General features: G+C 41.7%; 1 protein-coding gene across 6 annotated transcripts in view; it reads left to right on the top strand.

Annotated features, from left to right (window-relative positions):
• The window catches only part of LOC146202880 (guanine nucleotide-releasing factor 2-like), an 81884-nt gene that overhangs the window by 18412 nt on the left and 38571 nt on the right, over positions 1–24901 (top strand). For 3 of the 6 annotated variants that reach the window (XM_084588427.1, XM_084588431.1, XM_084588432.1), the window contains 4 exons: positions 1554–1654; positions 6885–7148; positions 23436–23688; positions 24016–24135. In XM_084588427.1, coding sequence (XP_084444553.1) covers positions 1554–1654; positions 6885–7148; positions 23436–23688; positions 24016–24135 — 738 coding nt within the window. The remainder of the gene's footprint in view (positions 1–1553; positions 1655–6884; positions 7149–23435; positions 23689–24015; positions 24136–24901) is intronic. The other 3 variants (XM_084588429.1, XM_084588428.1, XM_084588433.1) reach the window with 3 other exon arrangements.

Raw genomic sequence — 24901 nt, 5'->3', positions numbered from 1 at the left:
ACCTGAATGTGATTTCTATACTGAAAGCAAATGGAAGCATCTCTGCAGAAGTTACCGATGTAAAAAATTTTTTTCACTGTTGCTATCCTCGTGTGGTTGATGAAGAAGAATAATTAGGATCGTGTTAATAATTTGTAGATATCCATGTCACTTCATGGTGTGCACAAATGCATTTAAGCAACACTTGCTGTTGGGCTAGTTGGTTCAAATCCATACTTGGGAACACAGCGCAGAACAGGATGCAAAACAAGAGAAGAAGGTAGACAGGACGGAGCGCGGAACTGACAACTGAAAAAATAAAAGTTGTCAGTTCAGCGCTCCGTCCTGTCTACCTTCGTTCTCTTGTTTTGCGTCCTGTTCTGCGCTGTGTTCCCAAGTGGGCACAAATGGCCGGTGCTCATGCTGGAAATTCTACTGGTACCCTTTTTCACAATCAGCTGGCATGTAGACTGGACCTCACAAATTAGACTTTTAGAAAAGTCTCAAAATTTAGTAGTGACAAATGAGTGATTTGCGTAATGTGCAAAATTCTGGGGCAGTAATAACAGTTGATTTTGTAGCATGTGTTTCATTAAACAGGAACCTGAAAATAGACTTGAAAATTGTTATAGTAGTTTACGAGTTCATCTGGGGGGAGGGGGGGGGGGGGTTGTAGTCCTAGCTTTGTTTCACCATGTAAATTAAACACAGCAACTACTTTTGTTCTGTTCCTAAATATTTTGTAACACTTAATTAATCTTTCAAATACCATGCTAATGTTTGTGAAATTATTTCGCATTTTTGTCTGCATTTTGCCCTGCACATCAGAATATTGTCAGACAGCCTTTGCAGAAATGAACGTATCTGGAATTACAAGCAATAGAGAGAGCCCTTTAGTACAACACCGTATTCAAAGTAACAGTGGTGTGCACCTCTGTGTTTTACTTTTCCTTTTGCTGGAGCACTCATTTTGCTCTTAGTAAGCTGAGCTGTGCACACTCATCCAGTGACGTCGCTAGGGTCACCCGCGCGGCACTCCCCCCCCCCCTAGTGATAGACTTGTCATTCCACTGAGCAACAGGCATTCTGTGCCTCTGGGCGTTTTGAAAGTGTGAAGTGGATGTATGACCGGGCCAAGGAGCAAGAAAGGCAAGAGATAAATGAACAAGACAAAAGATGGCCAGAGAGATCCTGTCAGTGGTCCTCCCTTGGGAAAAGAGTGAAGAGTGTTCGGCACTGCTGTATGCCAAAAAGCAACACTAAGGTCCCATTGTCTGACCAGACTGGAAATGGTGTACGGAAGAGAGCTGGGCTAGGGGCCCCTCTACACTGCGTCTGAGTGCAGTTGGGACAGTAGGGCCCAGCGGACATTTTAGGAAGGCGAGGTTGCAGCCTCTCAAGAATCATGTTAGGAGTTCGGAATTACTACTTCCAAATAGGCCAAATGGGCTCTGCTCAACTTCTAGGCCTATATGCATGCAGACAGAAAAGAAAGCCAAAGGTCTGCACAGCATATCAGCAGCACACTTGACATGTGTATTAAGAATTCATATTTTCTGCCCTTGTTTTTCCAGGCCTTGATTGAAGTCAGCCAGAAGCAATCCCAGAGCAAAGATAAGGGCAAGCACGTGGGGACCACCACACCCAATGGCATTTACAGTTCCAAAGCAGACAAGTGAGTTTATAGTCACTTTCCTGCAGTGCTTACCTGTACTGTCTAGAATATTAGGCAGTTATGGCCAAAATAATACAGAGCTTGCTTTGGTGTTCTATTGCCACAGGTTACATAAAGGAGGCAGGAAGGTTACTTCCATTATTTGCACAAGCATAGGAGAGATTTGCCAGCATAAGTGTTAAGTGGCACAAAATTTTTTTGGGGTAAGGCATGAGAGCATTTCATCGCAAAAGCATGCTCCATATTATTGTGGCAAAGACTGGACCTTTGTTGATGGCCACTGATGATTCTATGTTGTAATACTTTCTCTCTAACCCATTTTTTTCATTTCCTTGCAAGGATACTTAGGTGCCCTTACTTGCTGATATGACCCAAGATCATTTCAAGAATTATAATCATGGTTGATTAATCTTCTTGCCGTTTATTAAATGGAATGCCCAATGCATAACAGACGGATATTATGGCTATACTTCTCTATTTGAACATATATTTGAAGAACTCAAACTTTTGCACAGGATCCTTATTTGATCTTCTGTTGGCACCCCTTTTGTTTCTCAAAGATGATTGTGCAAAGCGTTATGTGAAAAAAAAGAAAAAAGAAGAAAAAGAAAAAAGAAAGGAAATGAAGCTTATTCACTGACAGCATATAATGTTTATGTAAACTCTGGGCTGTTGGTGGCTGGTATTCAAACCCACCCTCACGTGTTGTCAAGAAAAGCAAAGCATTGCAGTTGTCACCATTACAGGCCTCACGGATTCCTGTGCACGTGATGGCTGTTGCTGGCCTGGTGACTTTAAATTTATTGCTTAAAATTGTTTCTAATGTCTTTGTTTTCCATGTTCACTGTTTTCATTTCTATGTCTAGCTCTTTGTTTCTGTTTGAATATTTTTAACTTTTTTTATTGCTATTGGCACATCTTATTTGCAAAGCCTTCAAGTAACAAGTAACGGTGTTCACAACAACCTTATGCTTTCCTTGCTGCACTGGTTGTTCTTGTTTTGCACGTATACTAACATTACCGTAATAGCCAACATACTGTGTTCGTTGGGACACACTGTGTCTGTCATGTCTGCATGCATCGTGTCAGAAAACAAAAGTGCAGTTTTCTAGATAGGACGCTATAACTATCAGTATGGAGTGTGCCAAGGCTGTGCATGCTGGTAGCCATTATGACTTGAAGGCCACGACGAACATGCAGTCTAGTGGACAGATAATGTATACATTAGGGGAGTTTTTCATATGCCTTGAATGAAGTTACTTTTTTGCCACAAAAGAAGATCTATGCCCTGTGATTTACCGCTAGGCATATAGCTACAGCTTGCAGCTTATACAGTCATTGGTTTTATCTGGTACTATTTCAAGAAGCATTTGCTACAGGTATAACAGCACAATGTTTGCCACTCATAGCTGTGAAGGCAGGAATTGTGTGGTTATCTGTGAGAAACTGAATTTTGAGAGTGTATGCATTACCAGTAACCAAAGCAAGTATTTAATTTTATAGGCACCGTATATGTGCTGTTTGTGAGCCGAGAAAATGTTTCATCAGTGTTCTAGTGTTTCAGTTTGCAGAAGGGTTAACCATTTAGGTTGTGAAATCCTCCCTGTCAAAATCGAGACAGAGAAGGCTATGTGGCAGTTATGCCCTGCAGTGACATGAATTAGAGGCGATGCCTTGCATGCAAGCTTTTCGAAAGCGTGTGTTTCGGTACATGACAGCCAAAATTTGCTGAGCTGCACAGTGCCAGGGTAATCACATTTTCGAAGTCCCAAAAACTGACTTGGTCATTGCTAACAGCCAGCTACAAATCTCTTAATTGTTACAAGGTGACAAACTGTAATATAGTAGTTAGAAATTATTAGAACTATTTAAACGAGCTTACTAGTTAACATTGTTAACCTTCCTTTTTTTTCTGAGTTGCTCAAACACTGCTATTATGGATGCCATCGCACTACTTGAACAGCCTTTTTAATTCTCGAACTATGGAAGTCCGTGTAGCTTGTGCTGCAGCAGCTCCCATTATTATAGCCACGGCCAGCAGTGCACTGTATGTTGATGGCTGTCACTCTTTCCACACCAGTCGCATGATGCACTGCCACGGGTTCCTCATCGGTTTATGCTGAAGCGATTGCGAGGTTTGCATCAACTGCACTACCTATGCACTAACCAACTTAAGTCTTATGTAAGGTGGTTGTGAAAAGAATGGCGGCTGATCAGATCTCAGTGCAACAGAAATTGCAACAATTTCTGCTCGAAATTGCATTATGTGAAAAAGACTGAAGAAGTGACTCACCGATTGTCCACAATAACTTGTCCTTCTTGTGAAAATGGTGGCAGTTTTTCTACCTTGCATGTCATATTTGTTGTAACAAATTTGAAGCAAATTCCTTTAGTAAGCTTGTGACTGCAAGAGATAGAAATGAAGTCAATAACTTCAAAACTCTGGAATGATCATTTTTGTAAGTATTGCTTCTAGTGCAGTGATTGGCACAAGGAGGAGAACCTGATGCATGGAATGCTATTTTTCTACGGACGTATTTCCTTTTAGGGCTGATATAGTGTTCTGCCTTATGAGTATACTGACAAGTATTAAGGTCTGGAACAAGCATGTCTCTTCCAGCTTTCATTCACAGTGGTCAAATGACCTCTATTCTGTAAACTGTTTATGACTTCTGGATAGCTCCTTTGGCAGAAAGTACTTGGTGCCATTTATTGCTAGATGTTTGTGAATAGTACTGTTTTCAAACTGAATTGAAAATTTTTGTGAATATTCTTTCTTTTATTTATTTACCCGGGGAGCCGTATGTCATTACAGAGGATAATGGGGAGGCAATAAAAAATGATAGGCCAGTTGCAAAACCTGCAAGTAAGCTTCCCTGTACAGCGGAAATTCCTGCACAATGGCGGCATGGACTTAACTTTGGGACAGTAGTTGGGAACAGCGCTGACACATTGCCTGGTGGACAGACATTACGTTCAAATTCTGGAGATGTCTTTCTCGCCCCCACGGTGTCAGTTGTGGTGTTAGCTCACCTTTATCCCCTCGTCAAGAATGCCTGAAAACTTGTTCTCGCACAATGGCCTTTACGAGCAGGAGGGCATGTACAGAGTTGCATGGACACTTCGAAGGTGCCATGTACTGCACCTAATTATTGTCCTCAAGTCAGGTTCTGCCGCCATTGTGCATGAATTTCTGTCTCACAGGTAAGCTGCCTTACAGGTTTTGCAGCGGGTCTGCAATAAACGTGGCTAACAAAAAGTGAAAAGTGTAGATACATAGTAATAGCTGCAAACACGGGAAGATAAAGACTTAAAAATGTAGTGGGGACATATTTAAAATAGTGTTCAAGCAGCAAAAAGCAAAATTTATACATAACAAGCACACACTTAGAGGAAAGCTTTTTTTTTTTCTTCTTTTTTTTTTAATTGAGTATTGTCTTCGAAATCAGTGATGTCATAGGGAAGGTGATTCCAGCTGATGCAAGTTCTGGGCATGAATAAGTCATGACATTTTGTGCAACAAGATTAGATCCAGGGATCAGTGCAGGCTGGTGTGTAAGCTGGCCTTGTTGGCAACTCTTCTTTGAGATGGCGGCTGTAGTAAATATTATGAAAGAGCCATAATGAAGTTACTGACCTGTGATAAGAAAGCAGTGGTAGAGGTAAACTCAATTTCTTGGCCGTTGAACAACTTGTTCAGTGATAGTTAGAAGGTATGAAACTGTAATAAGTGGAGTTCTGGACATTTTCCAAATCGAAAACTAGTGGATCAACGCTGGGGCTCCAGAAATGAAACATGTTGTAATGTTCAATCAGGGCGTAATTAATTACTGATTGACAGCCACCCAAGTGCAGCCACACAGCTTTCGCGGAAACTTCGTAGGGAAAGGAAAATTTGTCCTGGTGTTGGCATATTTTTTTTTAGCATACCAATGTTTAATACAACAATCATTTTAAGGAACTATGTGAATAAGATAAATTTCTGCGAAGATACTCAAGCATACGGTTGATGTTATTTATTACATAACGCGAGTTTTCCAGGTTAGAAGAAACTTAATCACACATGATGAAAAAATTTTAAGAACAACATTGTCAGTGTGATAAATAGAAATTGTATTAGGCAGCTGAGAAATGCATACAAGCTTACATTTATTAATGTTTAGTTTATTGATTCAAGTATGACACCATTCCAGAACTTTGTTAATGTCGGATTGAAGGCGGGAGACATCATTATCTTCACAAGTAATGCATTAGATAGCACAGCCGGGAGCAAAACGATTAATTAAGGAAGCCATATTAGCAGTCTTATATTGTTATTATTTTTATTATGAGGTCATTTATATATTTATACAAAACAGTTGGTCATGCCAAGGGTGCTATAGCTTGTGGAGTTGTAGGTATAGATGTTAAAGGACACAACGCTGACCTCTACTGAGGAGCAACACAAGACCACTATATATCAACTCTGTGGCATCAGGTTATAATGTATAAGAAAATTACTTTTTGTTATTTTTGGCAGACGAGAAAAACCAGCACCATGTTTCAGGACTTGAGACTGGCAAGAGGCAAGTATGAGCCATGGTCTCAAGGTTGGGCATCAAGACAGAATTTGTTGGACATGTTTGAGCTCTCCTGGATTGTCCAGTCTTGGAGGCCATGTATGATTATTATGAACTCCGCCACACTAATGGACTGCATCAAAGCGCCAAGCCCTCTATCCTGCCAATTGTGGCAGCATGGTACGAGGCAGCATAAGAGTACACTGAGTCCTTGTTCAAGCTTCATGCCAATTACTGAGAAAGTATTTGAGAACATGATAATGTGTTCAATGCATTTTGAATAATTTTGAATTGCTTTATTTGATTTTTTTTTGATGAGTTGAATAAGAGGATATTTGTTTTGCCATTAGAAAATTTTCAACTATTCACACACCCGTAGTTATCTTATTCAAATGGAACCTGATGTATTTGTGGCATTGGAAACAACATGCTAGCAAAAATGCCAGGACAACAGGGAGTGATTTTTCATTCCAGCGTAACATTGCGCTGATTGTTGCATCGCTCAAAATGGCAAGTGTTGCCTTAGAATACTGTTTCCAAATAGTAAAGTCCTTAGCTCAGGGTTCCTGCACGGAGAGTGGGCGACAAAATGACAATAAGCTGAAGTGCAGAGTTTGAGTAGGACAGGTGCAAACTGGGAATGATAGTGGATGGCATTGAAATAACCCCAGTGAACAACACACGTGTGTGTGCCACGTGCTGGTTGACAGCAGCAACAGCCACCGCAACTCACTGCCGGAGCTGCCCCTGACCCCTCGTGAGCGGCAGATCCTGGAGTCGACACGAATTCCGGACAACGGGACCCCCGTGGTGGCAGCCCCTGCCAAAGGAGGCCCCCTCTGCCACTCGGCTTCCTCCGACAGCATTCTGAGCTCGGCCCTGCGGCCAGACTTTCCACCCCCCAAGCCGCCCCTCCCGCACTTAACACCACCCAGGTAGGGGGCCCTGCATGCCGGCTTGCTTTCGTGCACCCCTTTTTTCTCTGCCTGGGACCAACAACTTGGCTTTGCACAGTTTTTATTTATTCTTTTCCCACATGGCTCGCCTCTGCCCACAATTAAACTGACCGGCAGGTTCAGAGTAATAACCTAAAAGACTTTCGAAGGACGAAATGTCTGGTTTTAATTAGGTTAGCTGAATTAAAGTCTAATAGCAGAAAGGCATGTAAAACCCCTACAGAGGGGCATTTGAGGTATCTTCAGCCTTGTCTGTCTGTAGTATTTGTAGAGAATCGAGAGGCAAAGTTCACGGCTTGATGTAGTTTCCAGCAATATTTATGTTTGCTTGTTAATCGCAGCTAGACAGTTCACCAAGTAATTTTAACTTCCGGAAAAAGTGACATCTTGTACTTGTACTAGGCATAGGTGTCATGTCATATTTCTGAGGCTGATCGCCCTCGTCTCGGCACGTTCAGGGAACATCTAGTTTTAGTATAAGAGTGCAGTGCATTCTTTATAGTTTTATACATTCCTAAAGAAATATCAATAGTTGCACTGATTTAACATTGCTAGGTTCCTTCTTCATAGTGGGGTTTAAATTAAGGAGCAGCACTAAGGTTAGTAGTTGGCGTCAAGTTACCAAACTAGGGGACTGAAATTTTTTAAAGTCAAAGTTTGTCGACAGTTGTAGCAATAACATGCACCTCCAGTATTTTTTTTTATTATTAGTGTTGGAAACAATGCAGTACAAAGGAACGTAGTAGTCCAAAAAATGTTAATAATGATCATGCTTTTTCTATTCATACTTCAAAAAGGAATTAGGCAGAGCATGTTCATGGGATATGTAGTGCATTGGATTTAATTGCTTTTTCTTTTCTTTTTTTTTCTTTTTTTTTTTTTTCAGACCTTAGACGCTGTCAAAAAACAATCTTTCTTTCACATCCTTGCCTTATTGTAGGCAGTCTCATCATACTGCTAGCATTGGTCATATGGGCAATATTTGTTGCAGAAAAAGTTTCGCTGCATCACGCAGGTTACATGGGTATGCACTGTTGTCAGTGCTCCCAGGTTTTATAATCTGTCGCAGCTTATGATGCACGGATCAAAAATGTTAAACACGCATCAGGAGCATAGCGTTCACATTTTATGCATTTGTGCATGACACCTACAAATAGTGCATGGTGGCTTAACATCGGGCTTGTATATGATTCACGCATTTTTGCTCGCAGTCAGTGTTTTCTTTTCTTTCTTTTTGTTTTTTTTTTAAGGCATTTAAACAACTGCTGTGCATGCATTATGTAATGTGAGCATGTTTTCATCAGTCTAGATTCACACTTTGACATTTTCTCTGTCCATTTGCACTTTCTTTGCACTTTGTTTCTGAACACGCTGCTTGCTCTTTTACTAATTGTGTTCCCTACTAAAACTTTCCTCAGGCTTCTTGTAGTGATGGGAATTAGGCAATGAAACTAGTGATGTTATTATTACTTATTTTTTTTAGGTAGACTTTGTTGCATATATTAAAAATTTTCTTTTGTTGTATTTTAGTTCTTCTTGGCAGCGCATGTTGATCTTTTTGTTATATTATCCGGTGACATAAGCATGTCACTGGACATAGGTACAAGCTGCCGTTTTTTTGAAGGTCCACCTGAGCCTGTGATGTTTTCATGCGTTCAGAGGAAATCTGCAGATGGAAAACCAGGGGTAACAAGATTACCGAGGCCTCACTATGTCATCCACTTGAACTACTTGTGATTCGGATCTTGAGGAATAGACAGCTTTGTCATAGCTGTGCCAGTTTGCTTGAGAGCATGTAGTAGCTTATGAGGAATGTCATCACCAAGTAATGTCTCGTTTTCTCAAAACGTGTGTGCGGCTTGTGTCATGCATTTCTACCGTTTGGTTCTACCATCTGGAAGATAATGCAAGGTTTGCCCATCACTAATGGCTGATGTTATTGGAGGACCTAGGACGCTCTATGGGCCATGCAACTTTGGGTAGGTTATGCACTTTTTTACTTAGTCTATCAGTGCAGAAGACCATAGTACAGCATGCCTGACTTTCTAACGCAGAAAAATGACATAAATGCTATGTTATCACTGTGCATTAATGTTCAAACCTTGTATGCTCATTGTACTAGATTTTCTGTACTCGTAGAAGTTTGTAGACCAGCTGTGACGTCCTTAAGAGTATTAAGCAGTGGTATTTTTTATGTATATTTATGTTTGCATTTTATCCTTTGTACAGTCCCGTTACATTCATCTAGCTATGGCACAGCTCATGCTCACTTATAGTGCGGATGTAATAATAGGTAAAGGATGTACTGTTATGGCAGCAGACAGTATAGTACCAAGATGTCAACTTTAGCTCAAAAACCATTAAGGGTGTAATAATGTGTTCACAATTTGTGTGCGTTCCATGCTAAATCACAAAAGTGATGCATAACTTGCATTAATTATTGATTTAGGCATATGCTTTTAATCTATAATTGTCTTCACAGCTGTAAAACATTGCTCACTAAGGTTACCACACTTTCACAATGTTCTGTACTTTCAGTTTTTTGTGTGTTCGTATTTCAGTAGGCGCATCATGATTTGTGACAGTTGAGCCTGGATATTTAGTATTATTGGCTATGTCTAACACAGAGATATTTTCTTAAAATCCTGATCAAGATTATAGGAAAGCCACTCACTATATCAAACTCTAGTTCTGCCTTTAATTTGACATACCAAAATGCACAACACACCCTTGTATGTGGCTCTTCTCCTAAAAAGCACTCTTCAATCACTTGTCAGCTGTGTGCCCTTGGTCACGTGCTTAGAATACTAGCTCTGTGAAATTGCCTGACAAGCAACCACAGGGTGTGCTTAACGCTTGGCCTTGTTTCTCTTGTACTCATTTTCCATGTCACATCATGTCATGTAGTGAAGCCAGCCTAACTAACTAAAAAATAGTGGCGGCCTATGTGTGACGTCTTTTTCTCTCAAAGGCATTGCAGAAACCAGTCGCACTTCAATTTTTATGAGCAATTGTCTATTTTCTAGTGTAGCAGCAGCAGAATTAGGCATCTTGTGACAGGGAATAAATAGTTTAAAATGAGTGTTTACAGGGGCTTCTATTCGGTAGAGGTTAGACCTAACAGTGCCTCGCTAGCAGGACGGTAGGGGCAGCACATTGCTGCATGAAGCACATCATTAGAATGGGGGCAGTGTATTCTTGCTTACAGGTTACTGAAAAGCTTACCTATTGCCATTTCTAAATATTATTTTAAATTATTTTAGGATCTACTTTGAGTGTTGTACCTGGGTTTGACTGTAATATGGTTTGCGTTTTCTAAACTGGGCAGTTGAGGACCTACTAGTGCATCAGAACACTTCCTGCCACTTGAAAATTAATTTATTATGTATATTCTCATAATATCTTACTTGTTCTTGTAGCCGCGATCCTGTTTGCCTGTTTTATATATGATGCTTTTTTTACATGACTTTAGCCCAGGAGGGTGCCTCTTTTAAAAACAATCTCCCTGAAGTCATCTTTTTGTGGTCGCATGCACTTGTTATAGTGAGCCCTCTTCGCCCTTTAACTGCTGAATTAACTCCTTGGAAGATATACCAACATCACTAATTTTTTAAAATTTTGTCAATTTTTTTTTGTGTAATTCTGATTCATTGCTGTCTGGATCACTGCCTTGTCGTGGCGGAGGGGCTTGCGAAACTCGATGAAGTCGTGAGCTCTGCTGTGTAGGGCCACCCAAGATAGACAGGTCATGGCAGAGAGTTCTGACAAAATGTGATTCACTGGAGAAGGTAATGGCAACCCACTCCAGTATTTCCTGCCAAGAAAACCCTATGGCCAGTCACAATACCATTAATAATATGGCGCCGGAAGATGAGCCCCCCAGGTTGGAAGGCGTCCCACATGTTACTGGGGATGAACAAAGGGCGATTCCTAGTAGCTCCAGGACGAATGAAGCGGCTGGGCTAAAGCCAAAAGGACGCTCAGTTGTGGATGTGTCGGGAAGCGACCAGAAAGTCCGATATTGCAAGGGGATATATCACATAGCAACATGGAATGTAAGATCTATGACGCAAGGTAAACTGGATGTCGTCAAGCGAGAAATGGACAGATTGAAAATTGATATCTTGGGTATCAGCGAGCTCAAGTGGACCGGAATGGGAGAATTTAACTCCGGCGACCATTATGTCTTTTATTGTGGGCACGAATCCAAGAGAAGGAATGGGATCGCTCTTATAGTAAACAGAAGAATGGGCAAACCAGCGCTAGAGTACAACCCCAAAAACGACTGAATGATTTCACTTCGGATAGAAGGTCACCCTCTCAACATAACAGTTATCCAAGTCTATGCACCGACCACTACTGCTGAAGAAGCTGACGTTGAGAGATTTTATGCAGACCTACAATGCCTTTTAGACTGCACCCCATCATCAGAAGTCGTTTTTCTCATAGGAGACTGGAATGCTAAGGTCGGGAGTGAAGAAATATCCGGAATTATAGGCAAGTTCGGTCTTGGCGAGCCAAATGAAGCTGGGCAGAGGCTAGTAGAGTTTTGTCAAGAAAACAACCTGACCATAGCGAATACTCATTTTCAACAGCACAAGAGGCGCCTGTACACATGGACTTCACCGGACGGTCTGTACAGGAATCAGATCAATTATATTCTTTGCCGGCAGAGATGGAAAAGCGCTATACAAGCAGTAAAAACAAGGCCTGGGGCCGATTGTGGCACCGATTATCAGCTTCTTGTTGCCAAAATTAAGCTTCGATTGAAGAAAACGAAGAAAACTAGAAGGCCTTTCAGGTATGATCTGGATCAAATTCCATTAGAATATGCTGTGGAAGTGAGGCATCGATTTCAAGAATTAGATCTAGAAGACAGAGAGCCCGAAGAGATGTGGACTGATGTTCGTGATATGATACAAGAAGTTGCTACTAAGGTAGTTCCAAAGCAAAAGAAATGCAAGAAAGCGAACTAGTTATCTGAAGAGGCTTTGCAAATAGCTGAGGAAAGGAGGACGGCAAAAGTTATGGGGGAAAGAGAAAGATACAAGGTTCTCAATGCGGATTTTCAGAAAATAGCAAGGAGAGATAAGAATGCCTTCCTGAACATACAGTGCCAAGCAGTTATGGACAACAGCCAATTAAGGAACACAAGAGCTCTGTATCAGACAATCAAAGATATCAAAGGAAGCTTCTGTGCTAAGCTGGGCGTGATAAAGGACAAACGAGGCAAGGACCTCACTGAAGCCTCAGAGATAAAGAAGAGGTGGCAGGAATACACACAAGAACTGTACAAGAAGGACCCGAATGGGCAAACCCAACATAAGACGGTTGGGATTACTGATCTCGAGCCGGGCATCCTGAAGAGTGAAGTTGAATGGGCCTTAGCCAGCCTTGCTAAGAACAAAGCCAGCGGAATTGATGGCATTCCAGCTGAGTTGCTTCAAAACCTCAACCATGACGCCGTTAACATTCTGCATACATTATGTCAGGAGATTTGGACAACCCTGCAGTGGCCACAGGATTGGAGGAGGTCAGTTTACATCCCCATTCCAAAGAAAGGCAGTGCCAAAGATTGTTCCAACTACCGCACGATCGCGCTTATTTCGCATGCTAGCAAGGTGATGTTGAAAATCCTCCAAGGTAGGCTGCAGCAGTATGTGGATCGGGAGCTTCCGGACGTGCAAGCTGGGTTTCGCAAGGGCAGAGGAACTAGAGACCAAATTGCCAACCTTCGCTGGATCATGGAAAAAGCAAGAGAGTTCCAGAAACCCATCTACTTCTGCTTTATTGATTATGCGAAAGCGTTTGACTGCATAGATCACAGAAGATTGTGGCAAGCTCTCCAAGATATGGGAGTTCCAATTCACCTCATCTGTCTCCTCAGGAACCTGTATGAAGGGCAAGAGGCCACAGTCAGAACTGGGCATGGTCTTACTGATTGGTTTCCAATCGAAAAAGGAGTGAGGCAAGGCTGCATACTGTCGCCCTGCCTATTTAACCTATATGCAGAGTGCATCATGAAGAAGGCCGGTCTGGACGAGTTGACGCGTTTGAATTGTGGTGCTGGCGAAGACTCTTGAGAGTTCCTTGGACTGCCAGAAGATCAAATCAGTCGATATTGTCGACCATAAACCCTGACTGCTCATTGGAGGGTCAAATTCTAAAGTTAAAGCTCAGCTACTTTGGTCATCTGATGAGAAGCGAGGAGTCGCTGGAGAAAGATTTGATGTTGGGAAAGGTTGAGGGCCGCCGGAGAAGGGGTAGGCAGCGAACGCGATGGTTAGATGGCATCCTCGAGGCACTGCAGATGAAGTTGTGTGATGTTAGGAAGATAGTGAGAGACCGGAAAGCGTGGCGTGACATGGTCCATAGGGTCACGAAGAGTCGGACACGACTGAACGACTGAACTGAACTGAACTGAACTGAACTGAACTGAACTGAACTGCTGTCTGGATAGAATTACTACAGAAATTTAAGAAAGACAAAGCTGCCCTTAAAAGCGGCTTTTCCTTGGTGTATATTGTTGCTCTCAGCCATCAGCTTTTCTTCTGTGCGCGCATGTTACAAATGAAGTTGGTTACTATGGGAAACAACTTCTAGATGTCAGCAACGCTGCTGTGAAAACTACTTCAAGAAACAGTTTGTTTTCTCGAGGCACCGCCACCACCAGCATATTTCCTGTATGAGGCTATTATGAAATTACTCTTGTCAAGCTAAAAACGAGCTGAGAGTGCAGAACACATTTTTTTCATGGTCAACTACTGGTCAACTACTGCTCTTCATTGCTGAAAATACAACCAAAGCAGTTTCCAAAACCATAACTCATTTTTGACAGTGAGAGCAACGAAGCGTCAGGCCGGACAAGTGTGAATCATCATTGATGATAATATGGTACAATAACCCATGATGGGTGTAGCTTGGGGTTGGCAGTTGGGCAGTTAATATCATGCAAGATGGCTTATACAATACTAGCACTATTGAATTCGGAATTAAAAGAGGATACTGTGCTGGCTAAAGGTGCAAGTACAGATTTCAGTTTGTTCTTTTAATCAATCATGTTTTTGCCAGAAGTAATTCACCTTTTCTTTTTATTATTGCTCGTATATTCTGACGACAAAAAGAAGCAAAGAGAGGGTCTTAATTTAACCTACTGCTTGAGCTGCAAATATAGTAGGGCAGTATGATGTGTAAATGTGAGTGTTATTAGTGTTGTAGAAGACCTTGAGCAGGGCGATACGTCGTCAACAGTCAATGGAACGTTCTGCGATCAGTCATGAGACGTGTCAGCACATGTATGAGCGTCGAAGCGAGCTTCGTTGTCGCTTTTTTTTCTGCCCGTCACACGCGTTGAACATGCTTGTCGTCGTTCTCTTCAGCAACAGGCGCTGAACATATCAGAGCCCAATACCTGTTTTACATTAGTTTTAATGTATCACAGGGCTTTCATGGGTTGGTATCTAACAGGTCTTTCTGTAAAAATTGCTTTTGATGGGCCATGGTAAATATGCATGTGTTCAAATCGTGTTGGTACCATTGTCCTTCATACTTTTGTGTTATGGCCTGAAAAACATTTTTGCAATGTACCCTGCTCGGGCTTTTGACTTTGATATGGCCCTAATGTGTGCACGTCTTCATGGCACATTGCATGGTGATCGTTCGTGTTTCAGTGTTTTATCATATGTTGTTGTATCATTTTTTGTTCAGTGTTGTAGCCTCACTTTTACCTCTTGTATGAGTTATAAAAACATTTGCTATTGTTTTTGTTTTTTTAAGTGTTTGGAGTCTGTGATGAATTGTAAATTGTGCTTGTGAAAGTGTGTAGGAGAGCAGGTGTCCCTGCACTTTTCAATGAAATCTGGTTTCTTGCATGACACACATGTAGTCTCAAGTGCTTCAAGCTATGCAAGAACTGGCATTGCATGTACCTTACGCAGAGTGCTTTCAGACATCGCTAGTATAACTGCTCCGCTCCAGCACCATGGCATCTGTTGTCGCATTTTTGTGAAAACTACCTGCACAAGTGGCAGAGCCACACAATTTTGAAGTATATAATTTCACCTTAGTGCCACCGCACTTTTCAGAAACATGTAGTCTGTGTTAATTATTCAGTGAGAAAATTTAACCTTGCAAATTAAATTTTAAGGGCTCGAGTATATATTCACTAAATTCAAGGGTAAACCATAGGATGTATTTTTTTGCTGCATGCAGATTTTATCTTTAAAAGGCATGCAAAATCCATCTCTGCAATCTGAAAAACAGAGGGTGCAGAATCAGAGATTTAACGTTTACATTTAAGCACAGTTTTTACATACACGAATTGGCATCGTAGTTCGAGAGATCTGTAGGAAAGTTCTGCTCATAAAATTATCTGATGTCAAAACGGAAATGCACAACGTGCTTTGGAAGTATATAGCTCAATTTTATGCCTGAGGTAGGCATAAGCAACGAACAAGGTCATGTCCCTGTTCGATTTTAACGTGACAGTGCACCAAAGCCAACTGCATCAGTGGGTAAAATCGTAAAGCAGACTTGCATTCTTGACCTGTGTTTTGTTTTAGTAGCGTTATCATTGTCTAATGCACTCATGTCAAGATTCAAATCTTTTCAGATAAGATTAATCAAGGAATTACGCCCGAAAATATTCATTGGGGGTGGTTTAGTGTTTGTGAGCTGAACCGTGATGTCAGTTTCATCATTTATTTGTTCACTTCAACTTCGAGCATAAAGTGGGGATATACTTGAGGCGCAGATTGAAAGATTGGTTTGAGTATCAAACTGCTTCATGGTCATGATCTCACAATCGGTATCTTGAACCACAGATAAGAAATTTTTAAACTGGTCTTACCTTCGGGTTGACAACCTCTAATAGTGCCAATATTTTTTGCCATGAAAACAGAAATTTACAGTTAATTAGTTTGCTTTCATTTGCACTCTACCACAGACTGTGTCTGCACAGTCTTCAGGGTCTGCAGTCTGTGTGCTGTGCTGTCCACGGTGATGTATTTTTTGTGGCTTTGACAAAAAAATATATATATTCTGTGTGGATTAAGATCTTGTATGCATTTCTCCTTTCACGTCGGGCAAATCTCAGCTGTCCAGTTTCCAGATCCCAGTTTGATTCCTTAGTTATGCATAATGCCAATGCCATTTTTGGCTACCTTGATGAAGTTACTGTATTACTGCAGCTTGATTATCAAAGAAGTGTGATATATATAGGGGTTGGACTTTACGGTTTAAACCGAAAAACACCTATAAAGGTACGCCGAAAGCATTTTGAAAGTTTTGGTTTAAACCGAAAAAGGTTAGTACGTTTTGAACTCTCGATGGCGGGAGAAAATTACAACCGTGTTCAATCCAGAGGCATGATGTGAGACATTGGCATCGTTGGTTTAAGTGCAGTAGTTGAGGGTTTTGAGGCATTGTTAATGGACTCACGAATGGTGAAAGAATGGTAGCCGTGCTTCCCGACCCTCACGAATCTGTCAAACCTCCAGGAGGAGCGCCTGCGGCAAGGCAGGCACTTCGAGGGGCGAAGAGCAGACCAGAGCGTTTGCAGCGCAAGTGCTTCCAGGAAATCGCGAAGACCAAAGCCCGCTAGTTTCTTGCCACGTGACACTTCTCAGACACAAGCATGCACAAGCCAAGAATGTAGAAATATTTATTGATAACTTGAGAGCCTTTTGCAAGTGGAACCTTTGTTTCTTTTTTGCATCACCTCTGCTCTTACATGAAACTCTTGTACCTTTTTTCTTTTTTCAGTTACTGATTTGTCTAAAGTGTGAATTTATGTTTTAATGTGAGTTTTGTCATAATGCTAATTTTCATCATGGCAATAGCATTTTCTTTCACGAGCTTAGCTGTATATAGGACCAACTGTGCATTTAATAAAAGTGCATAAAACAACATGCAAGAAAAAAAAAAAAAGCAAAAATGAACACTACGTAACATTTAACTGTACACGGATGCCTCTTATCTCACCGAAAAAAAACCATATTTCTTCAGTAGAAAATAATATTAACCGAAAAAAAAAAAATGGAACTTGTGTTTGTAAATAAACACCAAAAAAAGTCAGCCGAATTCTCAGAAAATAAAAACCGAAAACTCCAACCTCTAGATATATATTACATGTTGGTTATTATTCTGAGAGCAGCTATTTAGAACTAGTAAAACAGCCTGAACAAGGGCAGCCACATGCATTAGAAAGACATAGTGGCCGCTGTATTGGGAGGTGGATAAGTCATCTACAAAACCTTATTTGATAGCAGCAACATACTACATACATATATACATACATGCTATTATACAGTTCTGAAACTGTTTTATTGTTTCTGTGTCAGTGCTTCAAATGGTGCTGTTAGGCAACTATGTATATTTTGCCCATCACTAACTTGTAAGATAACATGACACCTTACCATGGCAGACTTATACTTTTGTCGCACGAGCAAATTTAATGAATCGAATGACATTATCATCTAATGTGATTATTCCCCTGCTACACGAGAAAATTTAATGTCATTAGGTTCGAATGACATTCTTCATCGAATGAGTTTGGGGAACTCATTCGCATTCGATTGCGAACCAAATGTGTATTCTTGACACCAGATACGCAGCAGAAACAAGTAACGCAACAACATATTCTGCGCACAGTGAAATTAAAAAATTATATTTCTAGAGTTTTTTTTTAAAACCTGCTAATTTAGGTGTAAAATTATTAGCACTGCAGGCTCGCGCGGAATGGCATTACTCTCGGTCACAGCAGTGGTCCAGTCATGGCAGCGACCCACAATCATTTTGGGCTCTTTGTTCCTTGGCGGCCGCATCTCTCCGTATTTATCTCGGAACTATTTAAAGTTGTGACTGAGCTTCTCACAGTTTGGACGTCAATTACATGCTCTACGTGTCTCCGTGCGTTTCCGCACTGTGTATCCGTGCTCCGCTGTATTCAGCCATATTGTTTGTTTACATTTATAAGAGTTGTAGATGACTCAATACTTGGCTTGGATTTTTATGGCTAAAGTGCTACAGCACAGTCAAAAGTAATGTTTTTTGCTTGAATTATCATGCAGAAATGTTTTGATCAGCTTTAAAATGTTACACAGTGATTTCAAACGCCTTTTATGCGCACTGATGTTCCTTAAGTGCAGTATTTTTTTATAGCTGATCGTAATTGCCACCATTTGCGAATGACATTATATTTTACCCTGTAGCACTGAAAGAAACCGAATGACATTTGATTCGAATGACATTAAATCTGCTCGTGTGACAGAGGTATTATTCCTGTTGAACATACCAAGCAAGCTCCATTATCATGGATGTTTTTTAAAGGTTGTAGACATTAAAGGCCTTTTGTTTTGTTTTTTATATAAAGAGCTGCTGACTTTGGCAGACGAAATAGTATTTGCAGTTGGATGGCAAGTTGGGCTAATTAGGTTATGTTCATCTTGAGGAAATATACAGCACGAATAGAGATGACTGACAAAGGAGTGCACAACACAAGCGCACAAGCGTGTTATGTACTTCATCCGTCGTCTCTGTTCACGCTGTATACTTCCTCAAGATGAAATAGTACTTATTTGATTTAATTGCAAATGATTCAGAGTATTAGTGTTTGTGCTCTTCAGTGCACAACTTGTAATATTAGGTGCTCACCAGTTCTTATCTTCATGAAATGGGCGAACAGGTGTGTGCATTTGTGTCTATGGTCCATTCATGCATAAAATAGGGGGAAAAAAGAACAGAGCAGAGAAGAGCTCGATATGGGCATTATAAATTGTGGCGGTGGTGTAGCTGTCTTTAGACATAGGTATATATTTACAGCAAGCAACTAATTAAATGTAGCTAGCTTCTGTTGTGTGCACTGTACTGTTCTATAGGGCCTTGTTTATCAGTTGTGCATGCATTTCCCATGTGGTACTGTGCATTTGTGATGTGTATGGCAGGCTTGGTATTAAAGGTGGAACAGCCAAATACATACGCTTAACACACATATGCGCTATATTCACAACTGTACAACTATACTAAACCATGCAGTTATATAGGCAAACCTCGATCGTTTGCGTAAACTCTAGCACATGCTTCAACGTACATATGATATATGATAACAATGAATTGAGGTGAACTTGCGAGCTTTTTACGCAGAAATGTTTGTGTCGAGCCTGATATAATTTGTTTGCCGCTTTACATGTGGCAGAATTAAGTTTATGCGGCCTAGTAAGCTGGAAACTGAATGAGGTACGCTCAACCGGAAGCTGTTCAGGGTCTTCAGAGAGACCAAGTATAGTAAGGGTATGTTAAAGCCTCATTCTTTTGTTGCGTGCAGAACTGGCAGTGCTCATTTTTTACCATTGCCATGAGGACGAGTATACCTGGATGAGGAGGTACCACAAACCTTTTGGAACACAAAAGTGCAACATCGCACAATGTGCAGCATTTTGGACGTTATGAATGTTTTCTCACTTTCTGTGGCCTTGAGATTGTGGCCAAGCATGGCGAGCGAATGGAAGTTATTTAACTGTGCCATCTCAGTTAAGGCACAAAAAAAGAAATCTTTTTTTTTTTGAGCCAGTACACCTATGCCATGGCAGTCGTCTTCATAAAACCCAGCTATCCAGTATGCTGGACACATATTGGAAGCATTTATGCAGCATTTATGAAATCGCACTGTTCAAATTGCGGACAAAAAAATTCCTGAAAATTGAGTTGCAGATGGGGACATTTAGTGTCACAGTAATTATGTACCCGCTGGAGAAGCAAGTACTGTTTCTGGTATTTCTAAATATGCTCAAAGCATAACTTTGGTTTTATATCGAGGACAATAATAAAGCAAACGCGGGGAGACTGTAACTTAAACTCTACATGAGTTTTATCCATTTATACCTTTTTTTCTCTGTCTAATAAATTAGACATTGCACTGAACTTAAAAAGTCGCTGCTACTGAGAAAATATTTAGCACTTTTTGCCTTCATAATCGTGCTGACTTATTGTGAGAGCCCTAAGGAAGTCTGGCCCCAAATGCATCATCCTGGTCGACTGGAACTGAGTTTTGTTAGGGGTCATGTGGCCTAGTTTGTCGTAATTTTTTGTTTCTTATATTAAGTAATGTGTAAACAGTAATTAATTAATTTAGAATAAAATCTTAGTTGGGACGTTGTAGATCACATTGAAAAGTGCCGTGAAGAGATTAAAGGTCAACTGCCGTGGCATTTTCCGCTTTGTAAAAGGGGTGTTTTCTAGTAGTACGTCAAAAGACAGCGCTAAAAGCAAAATATAGCATTCGTAACTGAAGTGAGCGTTTCAGGAATTCGTTTCTCAGAATAAATCTGGAAAAAGGGCAGTTATTACTAAGAGCTGAAAATGACGTAGAAACGGACGCAATCGGGCCCTCGGGCATTATTGTTGTAGCATACTGGCGGCTTGTTGCTTCTTGCAGAAACCTCAGCGAGTGGGAAGGAAGTTTTTTTTTTTTTTAGGATATTATGAGAGTCGTAAGCGTCGATCGTATGAATTTACTGCACTGTTAATGAAAGCCAGCCATCAACATGAAGCATAGTTTGTTTTGCCCTATGTTTTCCGTACCTCTGAAACACGTGCAACGCACGCGTTTCTTGCACTCCATGCGCGTTCGTGCCCCTGACGGTTGTACACTGTTTCAGCATGGTAATCCCAATGGAAATTATAAAAGCTTCAACATTACAACAAATTTAGCACCACAAAGATACGCCTCGGCCTTTAGCTCTTCACTGCACGTCATCCGCAGGCCATTCACACATAAATGGTCCGGGCTGAGGACACTTCTCAAGCGCCCGTTTCTATGTCATATCCAGGAAACTGCCTAACTCCACAGCACGCTGCCAGGTGCACGTTTCATCTGCTGCACAGCTTTGAAACGCTTGTAACTACAGAAATAGTTTCTTGCAGAGTATGAAACTTCCTTTGGATGAGTTTTAGGACTCACTGATCAAGTTGCAGTCAAAACAAAATTTGGTTTCAGTTGACCTTTAAGGAAGGAGGGAAAGAAGCAGAGATTTAAAACAGTTGACATGTTCAGACTATGCTGTATCAATCATGTATGGGAACCCCATCCAGCGTGGCTGGGGCAGACTATGATGCAGAACGGCACTATGATTCAGTTGTGCATCTGCCACTGTGCAGAAGCATATCTCATAGCTTATACACGCCATGATACAGAATGATACTAAAAAATTAGCTGGTGGCTTAACTTTGGTTAACCCTGGAGGGAAGCGAAAGCTTCTTGCACATGGCTATGCTCATTGCCAAGCTTGGATTAAACGTGTTGTGTGTTTCTCCAAATGTAAAGCCCATTCTTCATCGGTCTATTTGGCACGCCGCCTTTTCAGGGCCTCATTCCAAAGTGCCTTCGCGCTCTGACACGCTACTGTAGCAGGGTGTTCGTACTTCTCCATCTCGCGCAGTGTTGTAGCCTAGGCAGGAGCCCGGGGGCTCTGATTTATACACATATCGCCCCTCTATCGCCCTCTACTTCCACCTCACAGTGACGTCAAAATTACCTTGACCTTGACAGTGGTCACGGGCCACTTGGTGGCCCTACGTGACTATACCCCAAAATCACACAGCGACCACCAGGTCACGTGACCTTGACAGTGGTCACAAGCCACTTGATAGCCTGTGCGACAATGCTGCAAAGTCACATGGCAAACACCAGGCTCAAAACAGATGTTGGACCTCTAAATCTCTCTCAAGGTGAAAACCGTGCATACCCGACGGCACCTCACGTGAACTTGACCTTGACAGGGGTCACGGCCCATTTGGTGGCCTACGTGACTGTGCCCCAAAGTCACATGGCGACCATCAGGTCACGTGACCTTGACAGTGGTCATGGGCCACTTGGTGGCCTACATGACTATGCCTTGAAGTCGCATGGTGACCACCAGGCTTAACACAGAAGTTTGACCTCTAAATCTTCCTCTAGGTGAAAACCATGCATACCTGACAGCTCCAACTACTTGGCGTAGTGAAGCTTTCGCTTCAAAATCAGGCATGCATCTTATTGTGTGGAAGCATCTATCGTTGTACAGGTGACAGGACAGGGAGTGGTGCCTTGCGACAAGCAATTGCTATCTCTGAATGTCGCAGTTTACACTGAACCATTGCAAATGCAAAGCCTGATGATAAGTGGATTTTGTTCTCTGAGAGTGCTCCTATAAGTACCGCCACTGTCACATTGTAGGTTTTGTATTTTGCAGGCTTTCATTAAAGGCCAGTAAAGAAAGCTACTTAATTGGTATATTGTCAGAAACATTTCGATCGACTGCTTTTCAGTGTGATTTACAGCTTCTCAGTTGACACTATTCTTGAAGCGACCATTTGAAAGGTTTGCTGATTTTTAGTTACTAATTATCTTTGTTGGAAGAAAAAGTTAATGGAGACAGGAACACATGACTATCAGCAGCATTCAATTGGTTTTGCTTGCCTAAAATGCTCAGTCTCTGTGAAAGTCCTGTTATTTTTAGTTGGGGTGCTTGTGTGTTTGGAATGTTCATGTTAAGAGTGCATGTTTCGAACATCTCGTTACTGTTACTCCCATTGCTCTCCAACTGACCGCTGCATGTCACACCCAAGCTCAGCCGCAGCCATTAGCAGCATAGTGAGGGACCACAGTTTACTGCTTCTGTGGAGTTTCATTAACTTTATTCAAAGCATGAAAAATTGTCAACAATAATGCTATCCTTTTAGATATTGTGTCATTTTTGGTTTGTTTTGGCACTTTACAACTCCCTGATTATAGCTTTTGGTGCATGTTGAAGCATGTAAAAATGCATTAACATACCAAGTATTTACTAGAGTAATGGATTGGGCTTCAAGGGAAGCGAACGCGGCTAGGTAGAGGGAGGGGACGGGGGTCAGAGAATCAGGTGGGTATATGAGGTCAAGCAGTGGGCAGGAATAGAGCGGCCATAGTTGTTGCAGGGCAGGGTTAATTGGAAAGTAATGTGTCCTGCAGTAGACATAGTTGTGCTGATAATGATGTATAAGCCTAGTATGAATAACAGGGCACTGTTGTAGGTGATCTCCAAGGTTAATGCAATGTATGAGTTAATTTTTATAGCCTTTGACTTGTGTTACATGGAACGCTGTGCATTACACTGTCGGGTAAAACTAGCCATTACTATTTTGTTGCTGTGCTTTTCTTAAACAGTGAAAAGTGTCTTAAAAAAAAAAGAACTGTTGTGGGCATCTTCAGAAAAAAAGGCTTCTGATTGGTATGGTACTGTTATGATGCAGAAGCCAAGTTGGAGGTCCCAGTTTGGATGCAGTGGCCCCTCCACTTCCTCCGAAGAAGAAGTCTGGGGCGCTGAGCTCAAACTCTAACCTCCTGGAGCCTTTGTCAGCAGCGCTGCAGTCGCCTCTGTTTGGAGACTGGCAAGGCAGCAGCCCCCTTAGTGGGGCCAGTAGCTTCGAATCCTGCCTGCACCATTCGGCCGATGATCTGTTGGGCATATCTTCCCCAAACCCTTGGTCTACCACCACACACAAGGTTTGCCACTTGACTAGTGCTTACTGTTCATGGTTGTAGTTAGTAATCCGTGCTGTTATTTCTTGTTTGTGGCAAGCTGAGCTACTCAACTCATCGGCCACATTTTGTTTGGCTTGTAACAGCGTTGGCTTTTTCTACAGTTTTTTTTTATCCTTTCGGTATGATTTTCTCTGAGGGCTTATATCTCATTAGATTGCTGATACATTGATGTAGTACATTTTTGCATATTGAAAAAAAAATATATATATGTTTGTACAACGGTAGTTTCAGAGTAGCCTGTTTTTGCATACACATTCTATTAGTGCATAATAGTTGCCTGTTTTTCAGACGAGCTATCAGAGCTTCAGCTACAACGCTTGCACCACCACAGTCAGCAGCCGAAGTGACAGTGTGGACCAACTGCTCAGTCACTCTTCATCGTCCACACATATATCAGCTATGAAGCAGGTGCGCATGAGGACTGATTTATTGCTTGGTGTGTCTCTTGCCCTTGGGCCTTGCCTAATCGCTGTTCTCTCACGACATGAGTATGGAACGGTGCAAAATACTAAGGCAGGCTGACACATAAACAGAGACGAGAGCGTTTGTGTATCCTTTTTGTGCTGTTTTAATATTTGTCAATGGACCAACAAGCACAAAACGCAGTTCCCATCCCATAGAGTGTTCGTTTCCTTGAAAGTGTTATGGTACATTTTTCTTTACTTTTTTTTTTCCAGCAGTGAAAAGTTGCAACTTCTACGATCTGTTATACAGTCGAACCCGGTTATATCGAACCCGGATATATCGAATTTTGGTTATATCGAACTCACGAAATATCCCCTTGAATATCCCATGTAAAAGTATAGGAAAGCCGCATCATATATCGAACTCCGCACCACGCACTGGAAAGTGTGCCTTCCCCAAAGATGATCGCATCACCCTTGGCTGTCTGCCGCGTGCCGTTTTCAAGCCACGTGCGGAAGGAATGAGAGGAGACAGTTCGGCGACGGCTGGTCTGGGCAGCGTCGCGCCCATTCCCCAAAGACGCGCGCATCTGTAATTGTCGTTTCCCGCGCGCCAACACATGACGTTTGCGCAAGCCATGTTCGTCGGTGTGCCCATTCTTTTGCCGAGCTATCTCTCTCCTTCAGCACGCGTAACACATGCGCCAAGCCAGCTCAGCCCGTTTTTCAGACAGACGTCGGACGCTTTCTCCAGCGTGTGTTGCGAACCC

The sequence above is a fragment of the Amblyomma maculatum genome, chromosome 1 (assembly GCF_055883805.1).
Source record: "Amblyomma maculatum isolate TAMU_Amacu chromosome 1, ASM5588380v1, whole genome shotgun sequence".
Lineage (NCBI taxonomy): Eukaryota > Metazoa > Arthropoda > Arachnida > Ixodida > Ixodidae > Amblyomma > Amblyomma maculatum.
This window is presented reverse-complemented; position numbering and strand designations above follow the sequence as displayed.